At 44.9% G+C, this 17346-nt stretch overlaps 1 protein-coding gene across 2 annotated transcripts in view; it reads right to left on the bottom strand.

Moving 5' to 3' along the window:
- Positions 1-12196, bottom strand: part of LOC137545699 (doublesex- and mab-3-related transcription factor 1-like) — a 35214-nt gene extending 23018 nt beyond the window's left edge. For both annotated transcript variants that reach the window (XM_068267228.1, XM_068267227.1), the window contains exon 1: positions 11933-12196. In XM_068267228.1, coding sequence (XP_068123329.1) covers positions 11933-12154 — 222 coding nt within the window. In that variant the 5' untranslated portion in view covers positions 12155-12196. The remainder of the gene's footprint in view (positions 1-11932) is intronic.
- Positions 12197-17346: the final 5150 nt, after the last annotated feature.

The raw sequence follows: 17346 nt of genomic DNA on the forward strand, positions 1-17346 counted from the left end.
GAAGCGGGATCAAACCTGTGAAACGCGTTGCATATTTGGAGTTCATAAATAAAATATATTGACTGTGTTTACTACAGTCGTTGTGTGTCTACTTGGAGGAGGTAAGTCAACCACTACCTCCTCTATTTACCAAGAATTTGGTTTTTAAGCTCATTTAGCTTCCTTTTATCCTTTTGGCGCCTCTGTTCTCCTGCATAATGCTTATTTTGACGTTTAATTTTCAGTTCAGGTTTTCTTTAAAAAACATCCAGAGGTTTCCCACGTTCTCGTCAAGATCACCACCAGGGCCGCCATCAGAAATTTTGGGGCTCCTCACACATCATCAGGCCTGCCCCCCTCCCCCCCCCCTTCCCAGGCCCACCCACTGACTGCTGTGTTTGTCCACTAGCCACCCCACCCCTGTGCCTGTCCGTAAGAGCTTTCATAGGATTAAGGATACCTTAGTGGAAAATAAAATGATAACGGCAGGAGCAGGCATGTCTAGTGGGCTCTCCTCATGCCCTCTGCTCCCCCCTTCTCCTCTGTCCCCCTCCGTTACTCAGTAGCGACTCCCAAACTTACTTCCAGGTTGGGGTGGTAGCGGCTTTCCTGCGCAGCCACTGCTTGGCGAAGCATATCTCTGTATGCATTCACGCAGCTGGGAGGGAGCACTCTGTCCAGGTGCACTACGTAGTTATGATGTCACAACTACATAATGCGCCTGTGCAGAGCGCTCCTGGTCGTGTGTATAGCAAACTGCGCAGCAGCGGGGTGCGATGGGGAAATACTGTATCCAAGTCAGCCATCCTGACCTGGAAGGGGTTGGGGCCTGGAACAGAGTGTTTAACGGCCATTCAGAGGCAGCTACAGCCTAAATTAAAGCACAGACCACCTCCCAGCAGCATCATTAACATTAAAAGGTATTTATTTCTTTATGACCTTCTCGCCTTGTGGGTCCTTTTTAATGCCAGCGTGTTGGAGGGGAGTGGTCTGGGCCCCCTGGAGGCCCTGGGCCCCTCACTCTAGTATCAGTTGTCCTCCCCCCCCCCCCCCCTGATGGCTGCCCTGATCACCACCACTACTCTATGAAAGTTTGTGGCCCTGCACCTCGCTGTGCGCAAGCACAGCCGTACTGCCAGCTGTACTCACGCAGGCACAGTATGGCCACACTTGTACATGGCAGGAAGCATGTTCATGAAAATATATCCCCTCCCCCCCCAAAAAAAGAGAAATATTTGCATTTGAACAAGGATTTAAATACATAAAAAAAATGCTTGCAGAAAATTCTCAGTTTTAAGCAATAATTGTGAACTGTGCCTTAGTATTTCACCACCAAACTTACTGAATATTTTCCTCTCAAATTTGTGTAAGGCCTGGAACCCACTAGGAGCGCTTTTATAAGCTCTTGAGATTTGAATGTGGGTGTGGGTTAGATCCTACTTGAGCTATGTGATTTTTTTAAAAGTCACCCATAGCATTACATTAGTAAGAGCTTTTCAAATCACAAACACTTACAAAAGCGCTGCTAGTGGGTCCTAGGCCTAAAACTAAAAATTCAGATTTGTAACCCCTCCCTCCCAGTGATGTAACCCCTCCCTCCCAGTGATCTAACCCCTCCCTCCAAGTGATGTAACCCCTCCCTCCCAGTGATGTAACCCCTCCCTCCCAGTGATGTTTAGCCTAGGCAGAATAATGTAGAACTTCTTCTCCGCCACATTCTGGGAGACCAGGGCCCATATGCAATTCACGTTTTCTCCTGATTTTTCTCCTAGGTAAAATGTGTCAATAAAATGCCTTTTAAGCCACCAGAAAGCAAGAAAATGCTCAAAATAATTTTGATAGTACCTTTTTCACCTACTTTTTGGTACTTTTTTTAGTTGAAAGTGCTGGAAAGCTATTTAAAATTGAAGATGAAAAATTATCTCCTAGGTGAAAAAGAGAATTGCGTATGGCCCCAGGTGTTGTTTCTATCCAGTTCGGAATAATAAATAAACATTTCGTAGTGATGCACCTGCCAGCAGTAAAGTTGTCACCATCTGTGACAAATTTCAGAACGTAAATTAGGTTGAGGAGAGATTTTACCATGTTCAAGCACTGACTAAATAATGTATAATATAACTTTTTAAATAATAAGCAATTTTACTCATTACATTATATTCAATGAAGTCCCTTTTTAAGCCCCTTGTACTTACCTAGTGATTCTGGGTCACTATGAGCTACAGTGGGATGTGAAAGTTTAGGCAACCTTGTTAATCGTCATGATTTTCCTGTATAAATCGTTGGTTGTTACGATGAAAAATGTCAGTTAAATATATCATATAGGAGACACACACAGTGATATTTGAGAAGTGAAATTAAGTTTATTGGATTTACAGAAAGTGTGCAACAATTGTTTAAATAAAATTAGGAAGGTGCTAACATTTGGGCACCACAAAAAGGAAATGAAATCAATATTTAGCAGATCCTCCTTTTGCAGAAATTACAGCCTCTAAATGCTTCCTGTAGGTTTCAATGAGAGTCTGGATTCTGGTTGAAGGTATTTTGGACCATTCCTATTTACAAAACATCTGTAGTTTATTCAGGTTTTATGGTTTCCGAGCATAGACAGCTCTCTTTAACTCACACCACAGATTTTCAACTGTATTCAGGTCTGGAGACTGAGATGGCCATTCCAGAATGTTGTACTTGTTCCTCTACATGAATGCCTTAGTGGATTTTGAGCAGTGTTTAGGGTCGTTGTCTTGTTGAAAGATCCAGTCCCAGCGCAGCTTCAGCTTTGTCACGGATTCCTGGACATCGGTCTCCAGAATCTGCTGATACTGAGTAGAATCCATGTGTCCCTCAACTTTGACAAGATTCCCAGTCCCTGCACTGGCCACACAGCCCACAGCATGATGGAACCACCGCCACATTTTACTGTAGGTAGCACCATAGCAGGTGTATTTCTTGGAATGCTGTGTTGTTTTTCCTCCATGCATAACGCCCCTTGTTATGCCCAAATAACTAAATTTTAGTTTCATCAGTCCACAGCACCTTATTCCAAAATGAAGCTGGCTTGTCCATATGTGCTTTAGCATACCTCAAGCGGCTCTGTTTGTTCTGTGGGAAGAGAAAAGGCTTCCTCTGCACCACTCTCACATACAGCAGCAAATGGTTGAACGATGCACAATGACTCCATCTGCAGCAAGATGATGTTGTAGGTCTTTGGTGCTGGTCTGTGGGTTGACTCTGATTGTTCTCACCATTCGTCACTTCTGTTTATCTGAGATTTTTCTTGGTCTGCCACTTCGAGCCTTAACTGGAACGGAGCCTGTGGTCTTCCTCAATATGTTCCTAACTGTGGGAACAGACAACTGAAATTTTTGAGACAGCGTTCTGCATCTTTCCCCTAAAACATGATGGTGAACAATCTTTGTCTTCAGGTCATTTAAGAGTTGTTTTGAGACCCCCATGTTGCTTCTCTTCAGAGAAAATTGAAAGAGGAGGGAATCTTACAATTAATCCCCCTTAAATACTTTTTCTCATAATTGGATTCACTTTTGTATGTAGGTCAGGAGTCACTGAGCTTACCAAGCCAATTTGAGTTCCAATAATTAGTTCAAAAGGTGTCTCCTATATGATATATATAACTGACATTTTTTATTGTAACAACCAACAATTTATACAGGAAAATCATGATGATTAACAAGGTTGCCCAAACTTTCGCATCCCACTGTATCTGGGTATTCTGTAGTACTGGACCAAGCCCTTTCTTATAGAGCCACATTAATCCATGCCATTCACTGATGAGGAACATTCAATTCCAAGAAACAGCTGTATGCATGATGGATTGGTATGGTGCTGCAAAGTATATACACTAAAGGCTCACTATACACCAGCGGTTCTGGATGTGTGCCTGGCTTTCTGGGGCATAAAGAGATGATTTACATAAGCAGCATTGATGCATCATGGGAGATTTTTCTTGCTCACTTAATGATGAAATACATTCTGTTTTAAGAAGGCAAAATTATGTATTATATATTCTACTAAGAGGGCTTTTCAGTCTCTTTTGGCCCCTTATACTTTCCTAGTGGTTCTTGGTCACAATTAGCTAACTGGATTTTCTGTTTTTTTCTACAGTGTTCACCACTGTTCACCAAACCTGGTAAATCATTTCCTCCCTGTTTGCTCTGTTCCTGTAAAATACATTTTAAAGGACAGCTAAAGTGTGAAGAATATGGAGGCTGCCATATTTATTTCCTTTTAAACAATACCAGTTGCCTGGCTGCCCTGCTGATCTATTTGGCTGCAGTAGTGTCTGAATAACACCAGAAACAAGCATGCGGCTAATCTAGTCAGATCTGACAATAATGTCAGAAACACCTGATCTGCTGTATGCTTGTTCAGGGTCTATGGTTAGAAGTATTAGAGGCAGAGGATCAACAGGACAACCAGGCAACTGGTATTGCTAAAAAGGCCTTGAGGCCACATTGCAGAAAATGCATGGCACCGCATCCCTGACATTGTTCTTATCCTGGGTACACACCATAAAATGTTCTGACATTACTGTCAGATCGATTATTTCCAACATGTCCGATCTGATTTCCAATCTGATGTCCGATTGATTTTCCATAGAAGTGAGCGGAAAATTAATTGAAAATCAGATCGGATGTGTTGGAAATAATCGATCTGACAGTAAGGGCCAGTGCACACCTAAAACCGCTGGCGTAATCGCAAACGCTAAGCGTTTTTTAAAGCTATTTTTCAATGCGATTTTAGGCATATGCCTAGCGATTTTCTAGTTTTTCCTTTTTTGGAGCATTTTGGTGTAGCAATTTTTTATTTTTTGTACAGTAGAGCTGGAAGTGTACAGCTTTTCTAAAAAATGCTTGGAAAATTGCTCTGAATTTTCCACTTTCCTATACTTAACATTGAGGCAGAATTGCCTCAGAAAAGCACAGAAATGCTGCAGGACTTGCGTTTGGGAGAAAATCACATCGCTCTGATGTGATCCATGCCATTCAAATACATTAGCCAAGCGCTTTTCAAAGCTCTAGCGTTTTCAACAGCGCTCAGAAGCGCCCTTGGTGTGCACCAGCCCTCAATCTGCCAGAAAATTGTATAGTCTGTACCTAGCAGTAGGATTACTGATCTAGGCAACTCATCTTTACTGAAGATAAGTACCTGCAGCCAGATGGATTGGGGGATCTTTGCAGATGAAGGATCATTTCTGGATCCATCTGGCCTAATCTTGTAGATAGTTTGCAGCCGAAAAATGAAACGATTGTTTCCGCGATCATGCTAATTACTGCATAAGTCTATGATGATCTGAACGATTGCCCGTTCAGTGATCCCACATGCTGCTCACAATCTTTGCGCACCGCTAAGCACGATCGTGTTACTGCTAAAAAATGTACCTACGGTTGCGAAATCAGGAAAACGATAGTTTGGCACGGAAATAGCCGACACAAAAATCGTATTGTGGGTACTAAGCTTGAGATACTTGCATAGGCTGTATTATAACTGATGGGCTGCCAGTGGTGGTGAGCTCCATTGTGCAATATAGGTTCAAGTATTCAAGCCGCACAAAGGTTTGCAATTTTATGGAACTTAGAAATGGACCAATCACGTGCAGCACCTGGCTTCATCAAAATTCAGGATGGTCAGTGAGATGCTAATCATTCTGAGTTGTTGGAAAATTGAAGCTGATTTTGTGCATATGTTTGCACTCTCGTCTTATAGCACTGGGTCTCCGAATCCCAGCCAGGGCACTATCGGTATTGTGTTTGTATGTTATCCCTGTCTCTGCGTGGGTTTCCTCCTGACATTCCGATTGCCTTCCTCATCCCAAAAACATACAGATAAGTTACTGTAATTGAGTTTCCCCTAAATTGGCCCTAGACTACGATACATACACTACCCGATACTGTACATAGACATATGACTATGGTAGGGATTAGATCAGAGCTTTATCATCCACCTGTCAAACCTAGACAGTTGCCTAGGGCCTGGAGAGAGTTTAACTGGTGAATGCTAACCCCACCAAATATTACTAAAAAAGCCAGGTGACCATCAGCGGTGGGCAAAAACTGCTATCTTGCCTAGGGCACCATTTCATCTTAATCCTTTTCTGGATGAGATTGTGAGCCCCTATGAGGAACAGACAATATACTCTGTACAGCGCTGCTGAAGATGTTGGTGCTGTATACAGTAAATACCAGGGGCGTAGCAATAGGGGGTGCAGAGGTTGCAACGGCATCGGGGCCCTTGGGCCCGAGGGCCCCGAGGAGCCTTCCCTCAACTGCAGTATTAGCTTTCTATTTGTCCTGTACTCATAATAATCACTTCTATAGATACTTTAAGGCTGCTTTCACAGTGAGACGTTACAGGCGCACGTTAGAGCAACTTGTAACACACCCCAACACACAGCAATGAAAAATCAATGGGCTGTTCACAGTGCCCACATTGCATTACATTGTAACGCAGCACGTCTACGTAACGTACTGCATGCATAGACGGTTTGCACATGCTCAGTAAAGTTTTTTTTATTTTATTTTATGGGCGGAGAGGAGACGGGGAGAGGCCACTACGTAGCCAGGCACATGGCTACTTATTATTCACTGCACTTGCAGTGTTTACATCCTGGAGCGGCCGCGGATTGGCTGGCGGGACCATGTGATGCGGAGAGCTCCGCTCACGTGGTCTCTGCAGTGCCTCCGACAGAGCAGGCGCACCAAGAGCTGCTTGTAATGCGGCTCTTGGTAGCGTCCTGCTCCAACACCACCAGGCGTTGTGTTAGGGGCACGTTATGTGCCCTATAACGTCCCCTAAATGCAACGTCCTGGTGTGTAAGTAGCCTCAATAGTGGCAATAATTAACAAGCTGTTCCCCATCCCCTTCTTGCACCTCTGACACTGTAATTGCCATTGGCAGGTTTTGGTGCATCATATCAATTGTTATGTATAGAGTGCTTGGGGGGGCCCCAATGTAAAACTTGCATCGGGGCCCACAGCTCCTTAGCTACGCTACTGGTAAATACTAAATAATAATATATATGCTACTTGGAAAAGGACCAGTGAAACAGGGGCGGCGCCAGGGGGGTGCAAGGGGGTGCTCGAGCACCCCCTAGAATTGTCCAAGCACCCCCAAAGCACCCCCTGGAGTGAACTGACTTCAGGCGTCTAAAAGACGCCAAGTCAGTTCACACAGCGGCAGCACGGAGCAGCAGGCAGGGCTACGGTAAGATGGCCGCCCGGAGCCCTGTTCTGCAGACTTCGAGTCTGCAGTGCATGGCTTCGGGCGGCCATTTTCCCGTAGCCCTGCTCTCTGCATGCAGGCAGGAAGTCTCGTCGTGACGTCGGGAAGGAAGAGGATCGTGGGCGCGCGGGCGCTGCGCGCCACAATGAGGTCGGGACTCGGGACAGGAGGTCGGGAAAGAAGGTCTTCTGGCTGTAGGTGAGTAAATGGGTTTTTCTTTTTTTTTTTCAGTTGATGCTGATTGTGCATATTGGGGTCATATCTGCTACCGATTGTGCATATTGGGGTCATTTCTGCTACCGATTGTGCATATTGGGGTCATTTCTGCTACCGATTGTGCATATTGGGGTCATTTCTGCTACCGATTGTGCATATTGGGGTCATTTCTGCTACCGATTGTGCATATTGGGGTCATTTCTGCTACCGATTGTGCATATTGGGGTCATTTCTGCTACCGATTGTGCATATTGGGGTCATATCTGCTACCGATTGTGCATATTGGGGTCATATCTGCTACGGATTGTGCATATTGGGGTCATATCTGCTACCGATTGTGCATATTGGGGTCATATCTGCTACCGATTGTGCATATTGGGGTCATATCTGCTACCGATTGTGCATATTGGGGTCATATCTGCTACCGATTGTGCATATTGGGGTCATATCTGCTACCGATTGTGCATATTGGGGTCATATCTGCTACCGATTGTGCATATTGGGGTCATATCTGCTACCGATTGTGCATATTGGGGTCATATCTGCTACCGATTGTGCATTTTGGAGCCATATCTGATAACGATTGTGCATATTGGGGTCATTGAACGTGTTTTTTGTTAAAATCTGCTCACATTACGTGTATTTTCTTGAGAAAACCTGCACAATTATGTGAATTTTCTGGGAAAAGGGTCACCAAAACTTGGGCCCTCTGTCTTTGCGTTGCACTTTTAAAGGGAACCCGAGGTGAGAATAATATTGAGGCTGCCATATTTATCTCCCTTTAAGCAATACCAGTTGCCTGGCTGCCGTGCTGGTCCTCTGCCTCTTATTCTTTCAACCATAGACCCTGAACAAGCATGCAGCAGGTCAGGGGTTTCTGACAATATTGTCAGAACTGACAAGATTAGCTGCATGGCTTGTTTCTGGTGTAATTCAGTTCACTACTACAGCCAAATAGATCAGCAGGGCTGCCAGGCAACTAGTATTGTTTAAAAGGAAATAAATATGGCAGCCACCATATAACTCTCACCCTGGGTTCACTTTAAATTACAGTTAGCCCCGCCCTCATCCGGTCATGACCACGCCCATCTTTTCGCCGCGGCGCGCTTCGCGCGCCGCAGGTTGTAGCCACACCCATTTTTTGCCGCGGCGCGCTTAGCGCGCCGCAGGTCGTCAGCTCCCCCGGAAATTGGTCCAGCACCTGCATAGCACCCCCTAAAAAAAATTCCTGGAGCCGCCACTGCAGTGAAATAAGGCACCTGCGACTACTATCCCTTATCCAGATGTAGCGAGAATTCAATACTTCAAACCAACCCTTATCTGCATGAAGCTAGAATTAACCACTTAAGGACCAGCTAACGCCCATAGGCGTCAGCAGGTCTTAAGTGGGTTACCATGGAAACGGCCGCTCGGCCTTTCCATGTCAGTTCACGGAGGGTGTCTCCGTGAACAGCCGGAGAGCCGCCGATCGCGGCTCGCTGGCAAAATGTAAACACGCGGGGAAGAAATCCCCGCTGTTTACATCATACGGCGCTGCTGCGCAGCAGTGCCGTGACGTAGATCGCCGATCCCCGGCCTCTGATTGGCCGGGGATCACCGGCATATGATAGGCCAAAGCCTATCCTAGGATGCGCAGGACGGACTGCCGTCCTGCACATTACACACCAAGAGGGAGAGGGAGGTAAGCGGGGAGAGGGCGGAAATCGCTGCGAAGGGGGGCTTTGAGGAGCCCCCCCCCCCCCCCCGCTACTCACTAATGGCCGGCGGCGATCAGACCCCTGCAGCAGGACATCCCCCTAGTGGGGAAAAAAGGGGGGAAGTCTGATCACCCCGGTGTAATCCTGATCGGTGCTGCGGGCTGTAGAGCCCACGCAGCACCGATCATTAGAAATGTGCCTGGTCCTTAAGTGCACTTCAAACCATCCACTGACATAGCAATAGGGGATGCTGAGGGAACGACTGCCCCAGGACAGAGGGGCCCAGTAGGGGCCCTCCTTCAACTGGTTTGTTAGATCTTTATTGGTGCTAACATGCTAATGAGCATCTCTATTTCTGCTTTGATTATTTGTAGCCATTAATAGACTGTTCTCCTCCCCAGCCTACACCTCTCTGACACTGCAGCTGTCCCTGGCAGGTTTTGGTGCTCCATATCAGTTGTTATGTATAGAGAGCTTAAGGGGGCCAATGCTCCTACGCTACACCACTGAAACCATCCCTCATCTATTCTGGATGTAGCTAGGATTCAGCACATTTTACACTTTATTTATTTTTTACTAGGTTTGGTGACCTATTACACTGTTACCTAGGTATGTAGCTTGTGTAGCATTGCCACTGTCCTATGGGAGAGTGGTGCTTTACAGATGTTATTGTATTGTATTGTCTGTGCACAAATTAATATTACATAGCTATATGCATCAACCAGTCAACGTTAAGGTGGACACACACCATACATCTTAAATGTCTTTTCAGTTTAAGAATTGCATTCATTTTTTTCTGACTGATTGTAACATTTCACAAATCTGACCAATGTATCACCCACATATGTTTAATTGTTCCCCTAATTCTTAAAAAAAATGATTAAAAACTCAGAAAAAATTGCTTGGCTCTGTAGATGAAGAAATGGTCAATCTACCCTACACCATTCAATCTTCATGTAAATTGATCAGAAGAATCCAACACTCCTGATCTTTTATCGATTAAAAATGGGAAATTCGGTCAGATTGGAAATTTGATTCGAATTCTCGAACGGATGATAAGAAAAACATTTTAAATTTTTCTGTACAAACGATCGTTTTTATCGAATTGCCGTAAAATTAGATCATTTTATTGTATGGTATTGGTATGTGGCCACCTTAAAGGGGAACTGAAGTAAGAGGTATATGGAGGCTGCCATGTTTATTTCCTTTTAAGCAATACCAGTTGCCTGGCAGCCCTGCTGATCCTCTGCCTCTAATGCTATTAGCCATAGCCCCTGAACAAGCATGCAGCAGATCAGGTGTTTCAGACTTTAAAGTCAGATCTGACGAGACTAGCTGCATGCATGTTTCTGGTGTTATTCAGATACTACTGCAGAGAAATAGACCAGCAGAGCTGCCAGGCAACTGGTATTGTTTAAAAGGAAATAAATATGGCAGCCTCCATATATCTCTTACTTCAGTTCCCCTTTAGGGCTGGTTCAGACGGACGCTTGCGGAGCGTTTACCGCAAGCGTTCGGACCGTGGCGGTAAACGCTCCTATTCAAGTGAATGGGAGCGTTTACACCAAGCTTTTGCGCGCTTTTACCCGAACGCGGCGTTCGGGTCCCGATTTTCGAGAGCGTTCGGGCTGCCCCTGGAAGCAACATGTAGCTTCCAGGGAGCGGCCAACCGCGACGGCTAATGTTCCCCTACGGGAAAAAAAAACCGCAACCGCATCATGACGCGACCGAAGGCTACTGAAAGCTTGACCGCGCAGCCGCCGCAACGCCCCCAGACGCGACGCTACGCAGACGTCCGTCTGAACCAGCCCTTAAGATAAAGATGTCACTGAGTTTAACATTCCAGCCTATAGCAAACAAAGCCTAGCTACAGATAAAGCAAGACTATAGTATAAAAACAAATAAGATCACCGGATTGTCCATTGCTCCCGCGCACCTGTGAATGATTGTTGCTAGCAAATAGCAACAATATAAATCAATAATAATACCAATTATTCAACACAGTTAGGCAAAATAAAGGTTTTAAAAGTAAAAAAAAGTGACATTGTCCCAATAAAATATATTTTTTTCTTTTTTTAATTCCCAGTTAAGTTTTAAACCCAGCCTAGCCTATTAACCCTTTGTTAACCCCTGCAATACCTATACCTGCCACCTGTAGCGAACAGATGCTATTGATAAGGCGAAAGTCTGAGGCCCCATGGCCCCCGAACTGCCGCTCTAGCGAACGCATCCAATTGCTACAGAAGAGAAGGCTGGGTATAACGGTCCGCCACATGCTCAGCTAGTAATACAATATGGTATATGGGGTATCATTTTAACCAGAAGGGCCAAAGAATTCATTATACCTGTGGGGCGTGTCATGTGAAAATGAGAACGGGTGAAAAATGAATGCATTTTCTGCATTTACACCTAATTTTTCCCAATAAAATGACTATAAAATAAAATGTTACCCAAAGAAAGCCTACATTGTACTGGAAAAAAAACTAAAGGTACATCAATAAGATGGTATAAGTAATTAAAAAGTTACTGCTGTATCAAAACAACACAGCTAAAGTGTAAAAAATCTCAGGAACCTTCAAAAATCTCAGGAACCTTCAGGGGTAAAAGCGTGGAACGCGAACTAGTTAAGCTGGCCACATACCATACAGTACTGATTGTAAAGCCTTGTCCAATCTTATCTCATCCATAGTGAATAAAAGTGATTGCCTCAATAATAAGCCATATTACTAAAATACGAGAGAATGCCTTAAACACATTGTTTAGTGTATGGTCACCTATATCTGGCAATATAATGCTGTGTTTACCTGGGCTGCCATGACTCGCTGTCTTTCGGCAATAAGCTTACACTTCTGGCAAAAGCAGTCCTTCCATATACAGAAACGTTTGTGGCCCTTCAGAGGAGATGATTTGCCATGGTTCCTACAGCGAGCACACTTGGGGAGCCGTGGGGTCCTTTTGGTTTGAGCCCCGGAGGACACAAGCGCTGAGCTGCGAGACTTGCAGAATGCCTCTTCACTGTTTGGCATCTTACAATGAGTGAAGCTCCTTTCAGATTTGCAGGCTGAGGTGACACGTACCCCAGTTCAGACAATTTGCAACTTATTAGACTCTGTGTTTATGGGGGAGTCAGAGGAGGACACATCTGCAGATAATGTCCATCCTACAATCAGATACTTGCTGGAATGCATCTAGGCACACGCATGCATAATGCATTATTAGAAACAAACAAGGCTTATACTGTAAGGCAGTGCTAAAAGCAATAATGACTATTACCGGTAATTACTGCTTTTTTCACTTCATTGTGTGTTTTAAAAAATATTAATACCTTTAAAAATCTTTCCAAAGTATTCATCCGCCTGTGTCCACAGTCTAGCTCTAGTGCATCCTATATATTTCTAGCCACACACCCCCTTGGGCTTAGAAGTTTAGAAGAATGTGTATTTCTCGTGTTAGTGTGAGGCCTTTTCACCATGACTGTGGTTTCCTCACACATCCCGAACACATGCTGGTACAGTAACTGCTACCCCCTAAGTATGGACATTAGATTTTGGCTGTGGTAGGGATTTGATTGTAAGCTTCTCTGAGGGACAGTCAGTAAAATGTCTACATAGTGTATAAAGTACTATGGATGGTGTCAGCACTATATAAATGCATAATAATGGTCACGGCTGACATACAACATAATGGTTCCTTAGGAGTGCAACATAGCAGACTACTCACAAGACAGGCAAAAAGGGCGCTGGACATTTGGGGGCAGCCAGGGCCGGTTATAGACTTTTTGCCGCCTGAGGCAAACTTGTCAAGATGCCGCCCCCCAGGAATGGTCGTAGTCAGCCAACTTCGCTATGCTGGAACTACGCGTAGTTTTACGCAATTACGCTTCGCCACACTACTACGACTTCTAGTGGCTGGATGGTGTAATGGTTAAGGGCTCTGCCTCTGACATGGGAGACCCGGGTTCGAATCTTAGCTCTGCCTGTTCAGTAAGCCAGCACCTATTCAGCAGGAGACCTTAGGCAAGTCTCCCTAACACTGCTACTGCCTATAGAGCGTGTCCTAGTGGCTGCTGATCTGGCGCTTTGAGTCCGCCAGGAGAAAAGCGCTATATAAGTGTTTGTCTTTGTCTATGTTTGTCTTTAAATCAAATATTCGCTTCGTATGCATTCCGTAGAATACACGTTAAAATACGCAATTACGCGTAGAGCGAAGCGTAGTGTATGCGGATGCTTATGCCTGTATGCAGAAAATTTTACACATTAAATCCTTTTTAAATGCTTATATGGGGAACTCTTCTATGCATACATTCCCTTTTCCAATGCGTAAATATGTAAGCATACAATCGCACGCGGAAAATTAGCCACGAGTAACGCATTCGTAGTTCACTACGCAATACACATAGTGGGCGTAAGCTACGCGTAACAGTACTTCGCTACGCATAAATTCATAAGCATAGTTTTGAAACTTCACCTACGAAGTACGATGCGTAGATGCGAACTACGATGTGTAAATTGGCACTGGCGTAGTTTCTGCTCATCCCTGCCGCCCCCCCCCCCCATGGGTAGTATAATTGCCCTAGCAATTAGCCTGGAGGGGGTAACAGGCAGAAAGGGGGGCAGCGGGCACCTTGGGGGGAATCGGGCCCCCCCTCCCTCACCTGGGTCTCCTGGGTCTGAGCTCCCCCTCCAGCTATTAGCGCAGTGTCATGCAGCAGGGGGGGGAGCGATGACTCACCTCCTTGACGTTCCACCGCTCGTCACTTCCTGCAATGCCGTCCACTGTACGGTGGAACGCACACTGAAGGAGGTGAGTCATCGCTACCCCGCCCGCTGTCTTATTGTACACTGTGCTAACAGCTGGAAGGGGAGCACAGACCGGGGGACCCAAGTGAGGGAGGGGGTCTGACCCCCCTCCCCACCGCTGTGCCCTGCTACCCCCTCCAGCTCCGTGGGCCCCCTCCACCCATGGCCAAACGGGCGCCGCCCACCCACTTTTGCCGCCTGAGGAACCTGCCTCACGCCGCCTCATGGGCGACCTGGTGCTGGGTGCAGCCATACGCTATAATGTGAATTGCGGCTATAGTGACGCTCAGAGGGTAATTTGGGTGCCGACAAAAGACTGAGCCTAAATTTCAGAAAAAACTGTGCAATTCGGCTGATAGCAATGGCTGGCAGACAAATTGCATCTTACCCAATAGTCTGTGGCGGCCTGGAGGGGTAATTAATGCAGCTGGTACATTTGTAATAGCCAAGTGAGACATTTTTTGGCTTCACCCTGCGCCCAAATATCCAAGCGCCCTTTTTGCATGTATGTGACTACTCATGCTTTCTGCTGCATAAAACTAGGATAATTTATCCATCCCTTATTAAAGTAAAGCTAGGTTCACAGTGAGATGTTATGGTCCCGCATTATAAAATAATATAATGCTGTTTACTGCAATGCAATGTTATAGCTATGCGACATTCACAGTACGAAGTAAATTAGCACTGCACTGTAAATGTTGGTTTATGGTAACTCACTGCTGCAGTGCGGTACCTCTAGACGCAGACATTACCAGGTACAGGAAAGCATACAACATAGTACTTAGAGAAAAGAAACCCAGCAAAAACAGCACCACTCAGGAGTGTAATTAAAGGTAAGTATCAAAATACAACTTTATTGGAACAATATATTTATGTAAATACACTTCATGATTATTCATCATTAAAATCAATTGAAAGCAACCCATAAAACTCTCTGTCTGCAATCAAATCCATACACGATGCAATAAAGAGGATAACATTGCATGATAATAATTGATGATAAATAATGCCACTGAAGATTAAATTATGTGTCCTCAGGGGGTAGAATCCGGGTTCAGTATACATGAAACAGTGACACCTTGGGCTTGATTCACAAAGCGGTGCTAACAGTTAGCACCCTGGTGAAAAGCCCTTTATCACGCCTTAACTCAGTTTAGGCATGATAAGTTTAGGTGTGATAAGTTTAGGTGTGATAAGTTTAGGCATGATAAGTTTAGGTGTGATAAGTTTAGGCATGATAAGTTTAAGCACCAACTGCGTTAGCACCGCAGTGCACAGCTGATCAAAAGTTTTACGCTAGCAAAGACTGGTGCACTTCGTATAAAGTTTAATGGCGCTGCTTTGCGTGCGGGACTTTGCAAGCGATCTAAACTTATCTAAACTTAGCATGCCTAAACTTATCACACCTAAACTTATCATGCCTAAACTTATCACACCTAAACTGGCTTTTCACCAGCATGGTGCAATGGTTATCATGCCTAAAGTCTCTAACTGGGTTAGCACCGCTTTGTGAATCGAGCCCCTTGTGTATTGAATCATCCACATAGGGGGATTTGGATCCATGGAGGGGCCCCGCATTCTAATTTCATGTAGGGCGCCTCATGCTACTTTCACAGGGGGGGGGGGGGTCCTGCACCCAGGCTCAAACTGACAATGTTTCAACCAGAAAAAACTGTCATCCTTTGGATGGGTAGGATGTGTACTGCTCTTTTCTGTTTCCAATGATTAAAACTCTTGAGGGCCACATAAAATGGCAATAGGGCTACATTCAACCCGCGGGCCTTCTGTTTGACACTTGGGATCTAAGCCCTTCTGGGGTAACTTTTTCTCCTGAGATTTCCCTTGTTGATATTTTAAGCCACCAACAAGCAAGAAAATACTCCGAATAATTTCACCTGAGAAAAGTGAATTCTCTACTTGCCTATAGCAAACGCTGCTATGGCAATTGGTAAACCCCGGAACAGGACATGACTTTACATTAAGATCCAATATTAATTGTTAAGATAAACCTTTTTCTCAGACAAGCACACTGGTGTACCTGTTTGCTAAGCTTTCACGTGGTATAGTGACATCTGTGCCCTGCAGCTGGACTTTTTTTTATAGTGTTGCTCCTCTACACTGTGGCCCATAGGCAATTAACTTTTTCTATGGAGCTTTCTCCCTAGGTGATATTTTCACACCTTATCAATAAAATACTTTTTCACCATTTCAGCCCGCGGGGATTTTTCACCTTATGCATCAGAGCAATTTTCATCTCCCATTCATTCGCTAATAACTTTACCACTACTTATCACAAGTTATTGATCTATATCTTGTTTTTTCCACCACTAATTAGGCTTTCTTTGGGTGGTACATTTTGCTTAGAATTATTTTTTTTATAAATGCATTTTAATAGGAATTTTAAGAAAAAAATGGAAAAAATGTATTATTTTCTCAGTTTTTGGCCATTATAGCTTTAAAATAATCCATGCTACCATAATTAAAACCTATGTATTTTATTTGCCCGTTTGGCTCGGTTATTACACCATTTAAATTTTGTCCCTATCACGACCATGTTCCCGTTCACTGATCACAAGTCTACCAGAGAAACAGCATGGGGGCGCGCCCGCGATCGCGCTCGTGAGTGCACCGAAGTGCGGCACCGCAGCAGAGCAGTCGCCTGGACGTGAGGATCACGTCTGGGCGGCTGAAATGGTTAATCCACCAGCAAGCAAGAAATGACTCAACATTTTTGATAGTACTATTTTTTGCTACTTATTCAATTGCAAAGAGCTTGCTGATTTTTGCATTGCGGGAGGAGTGTTGCATCCCAGCACAATGCAAAAAATGTCAAGCATATGACCCTGCGGCAGAGTACACCGACAAGGTCATGCGCATAGTGCCGCCCCCTGCCCAGTGACTTACTTCCTGCTTGGCAGGAAATACATCACTGGGATCCCCAGGGATTTCCATCGGTGCATTTGCACGGTACCCCACTCCATCGTTTACACTTAGTGCGTCGCCCATTAACTTCCATTACCCCAAGCACTATGGTGCTTGCTGTAACGCGCTGTTGCCCTTGTGTTGGATTGGACACTTCCGGCGCACTGCATCGAACTTCAATAAGTGCGAAAGTCTCCATAGACTTTCATTGCTTTTGTGGCCCCTTGCGTTAAATAGGGTGATGCAACACAACTTTATCCTGCAAGTGAAAAGGGAGCCTAAAAGTTATTATAAGACAAGATGAAAAATGATCTCCTAGGAGAAAACTCAGGAGAACGAATTAATTGCGTATGGGCCCACGTCTTGTGATTACTTTCCCCTGTGCATCCTGTGGATCCTTTTCCCTGTGCAGTTTAGCTTTTCTAATTTACATCTAAAGAATGAGCCTTTCCTTCAGAAACAGTGATTACAACACTGCATTGTGCTGCTGGGGAATG

The sequence above is a fragment of the Hyperolius riggenbachi genome, chromosome 2 (assembly GCF_040937935.1).
Source record: "Hyperolius riggenbachi isolate aHypRig1 chromosome 2, aHypRig1.pri, whole genome shotgun sequence".
In the NCBI taxonomy this organism is placed as follows: domain Eukaryota; kingdom Metazoa; phylum Chordata; class Amphibia; order Anura; family Hyperoliidae; genus Hyperolius; species Hyperolius riggenbachi.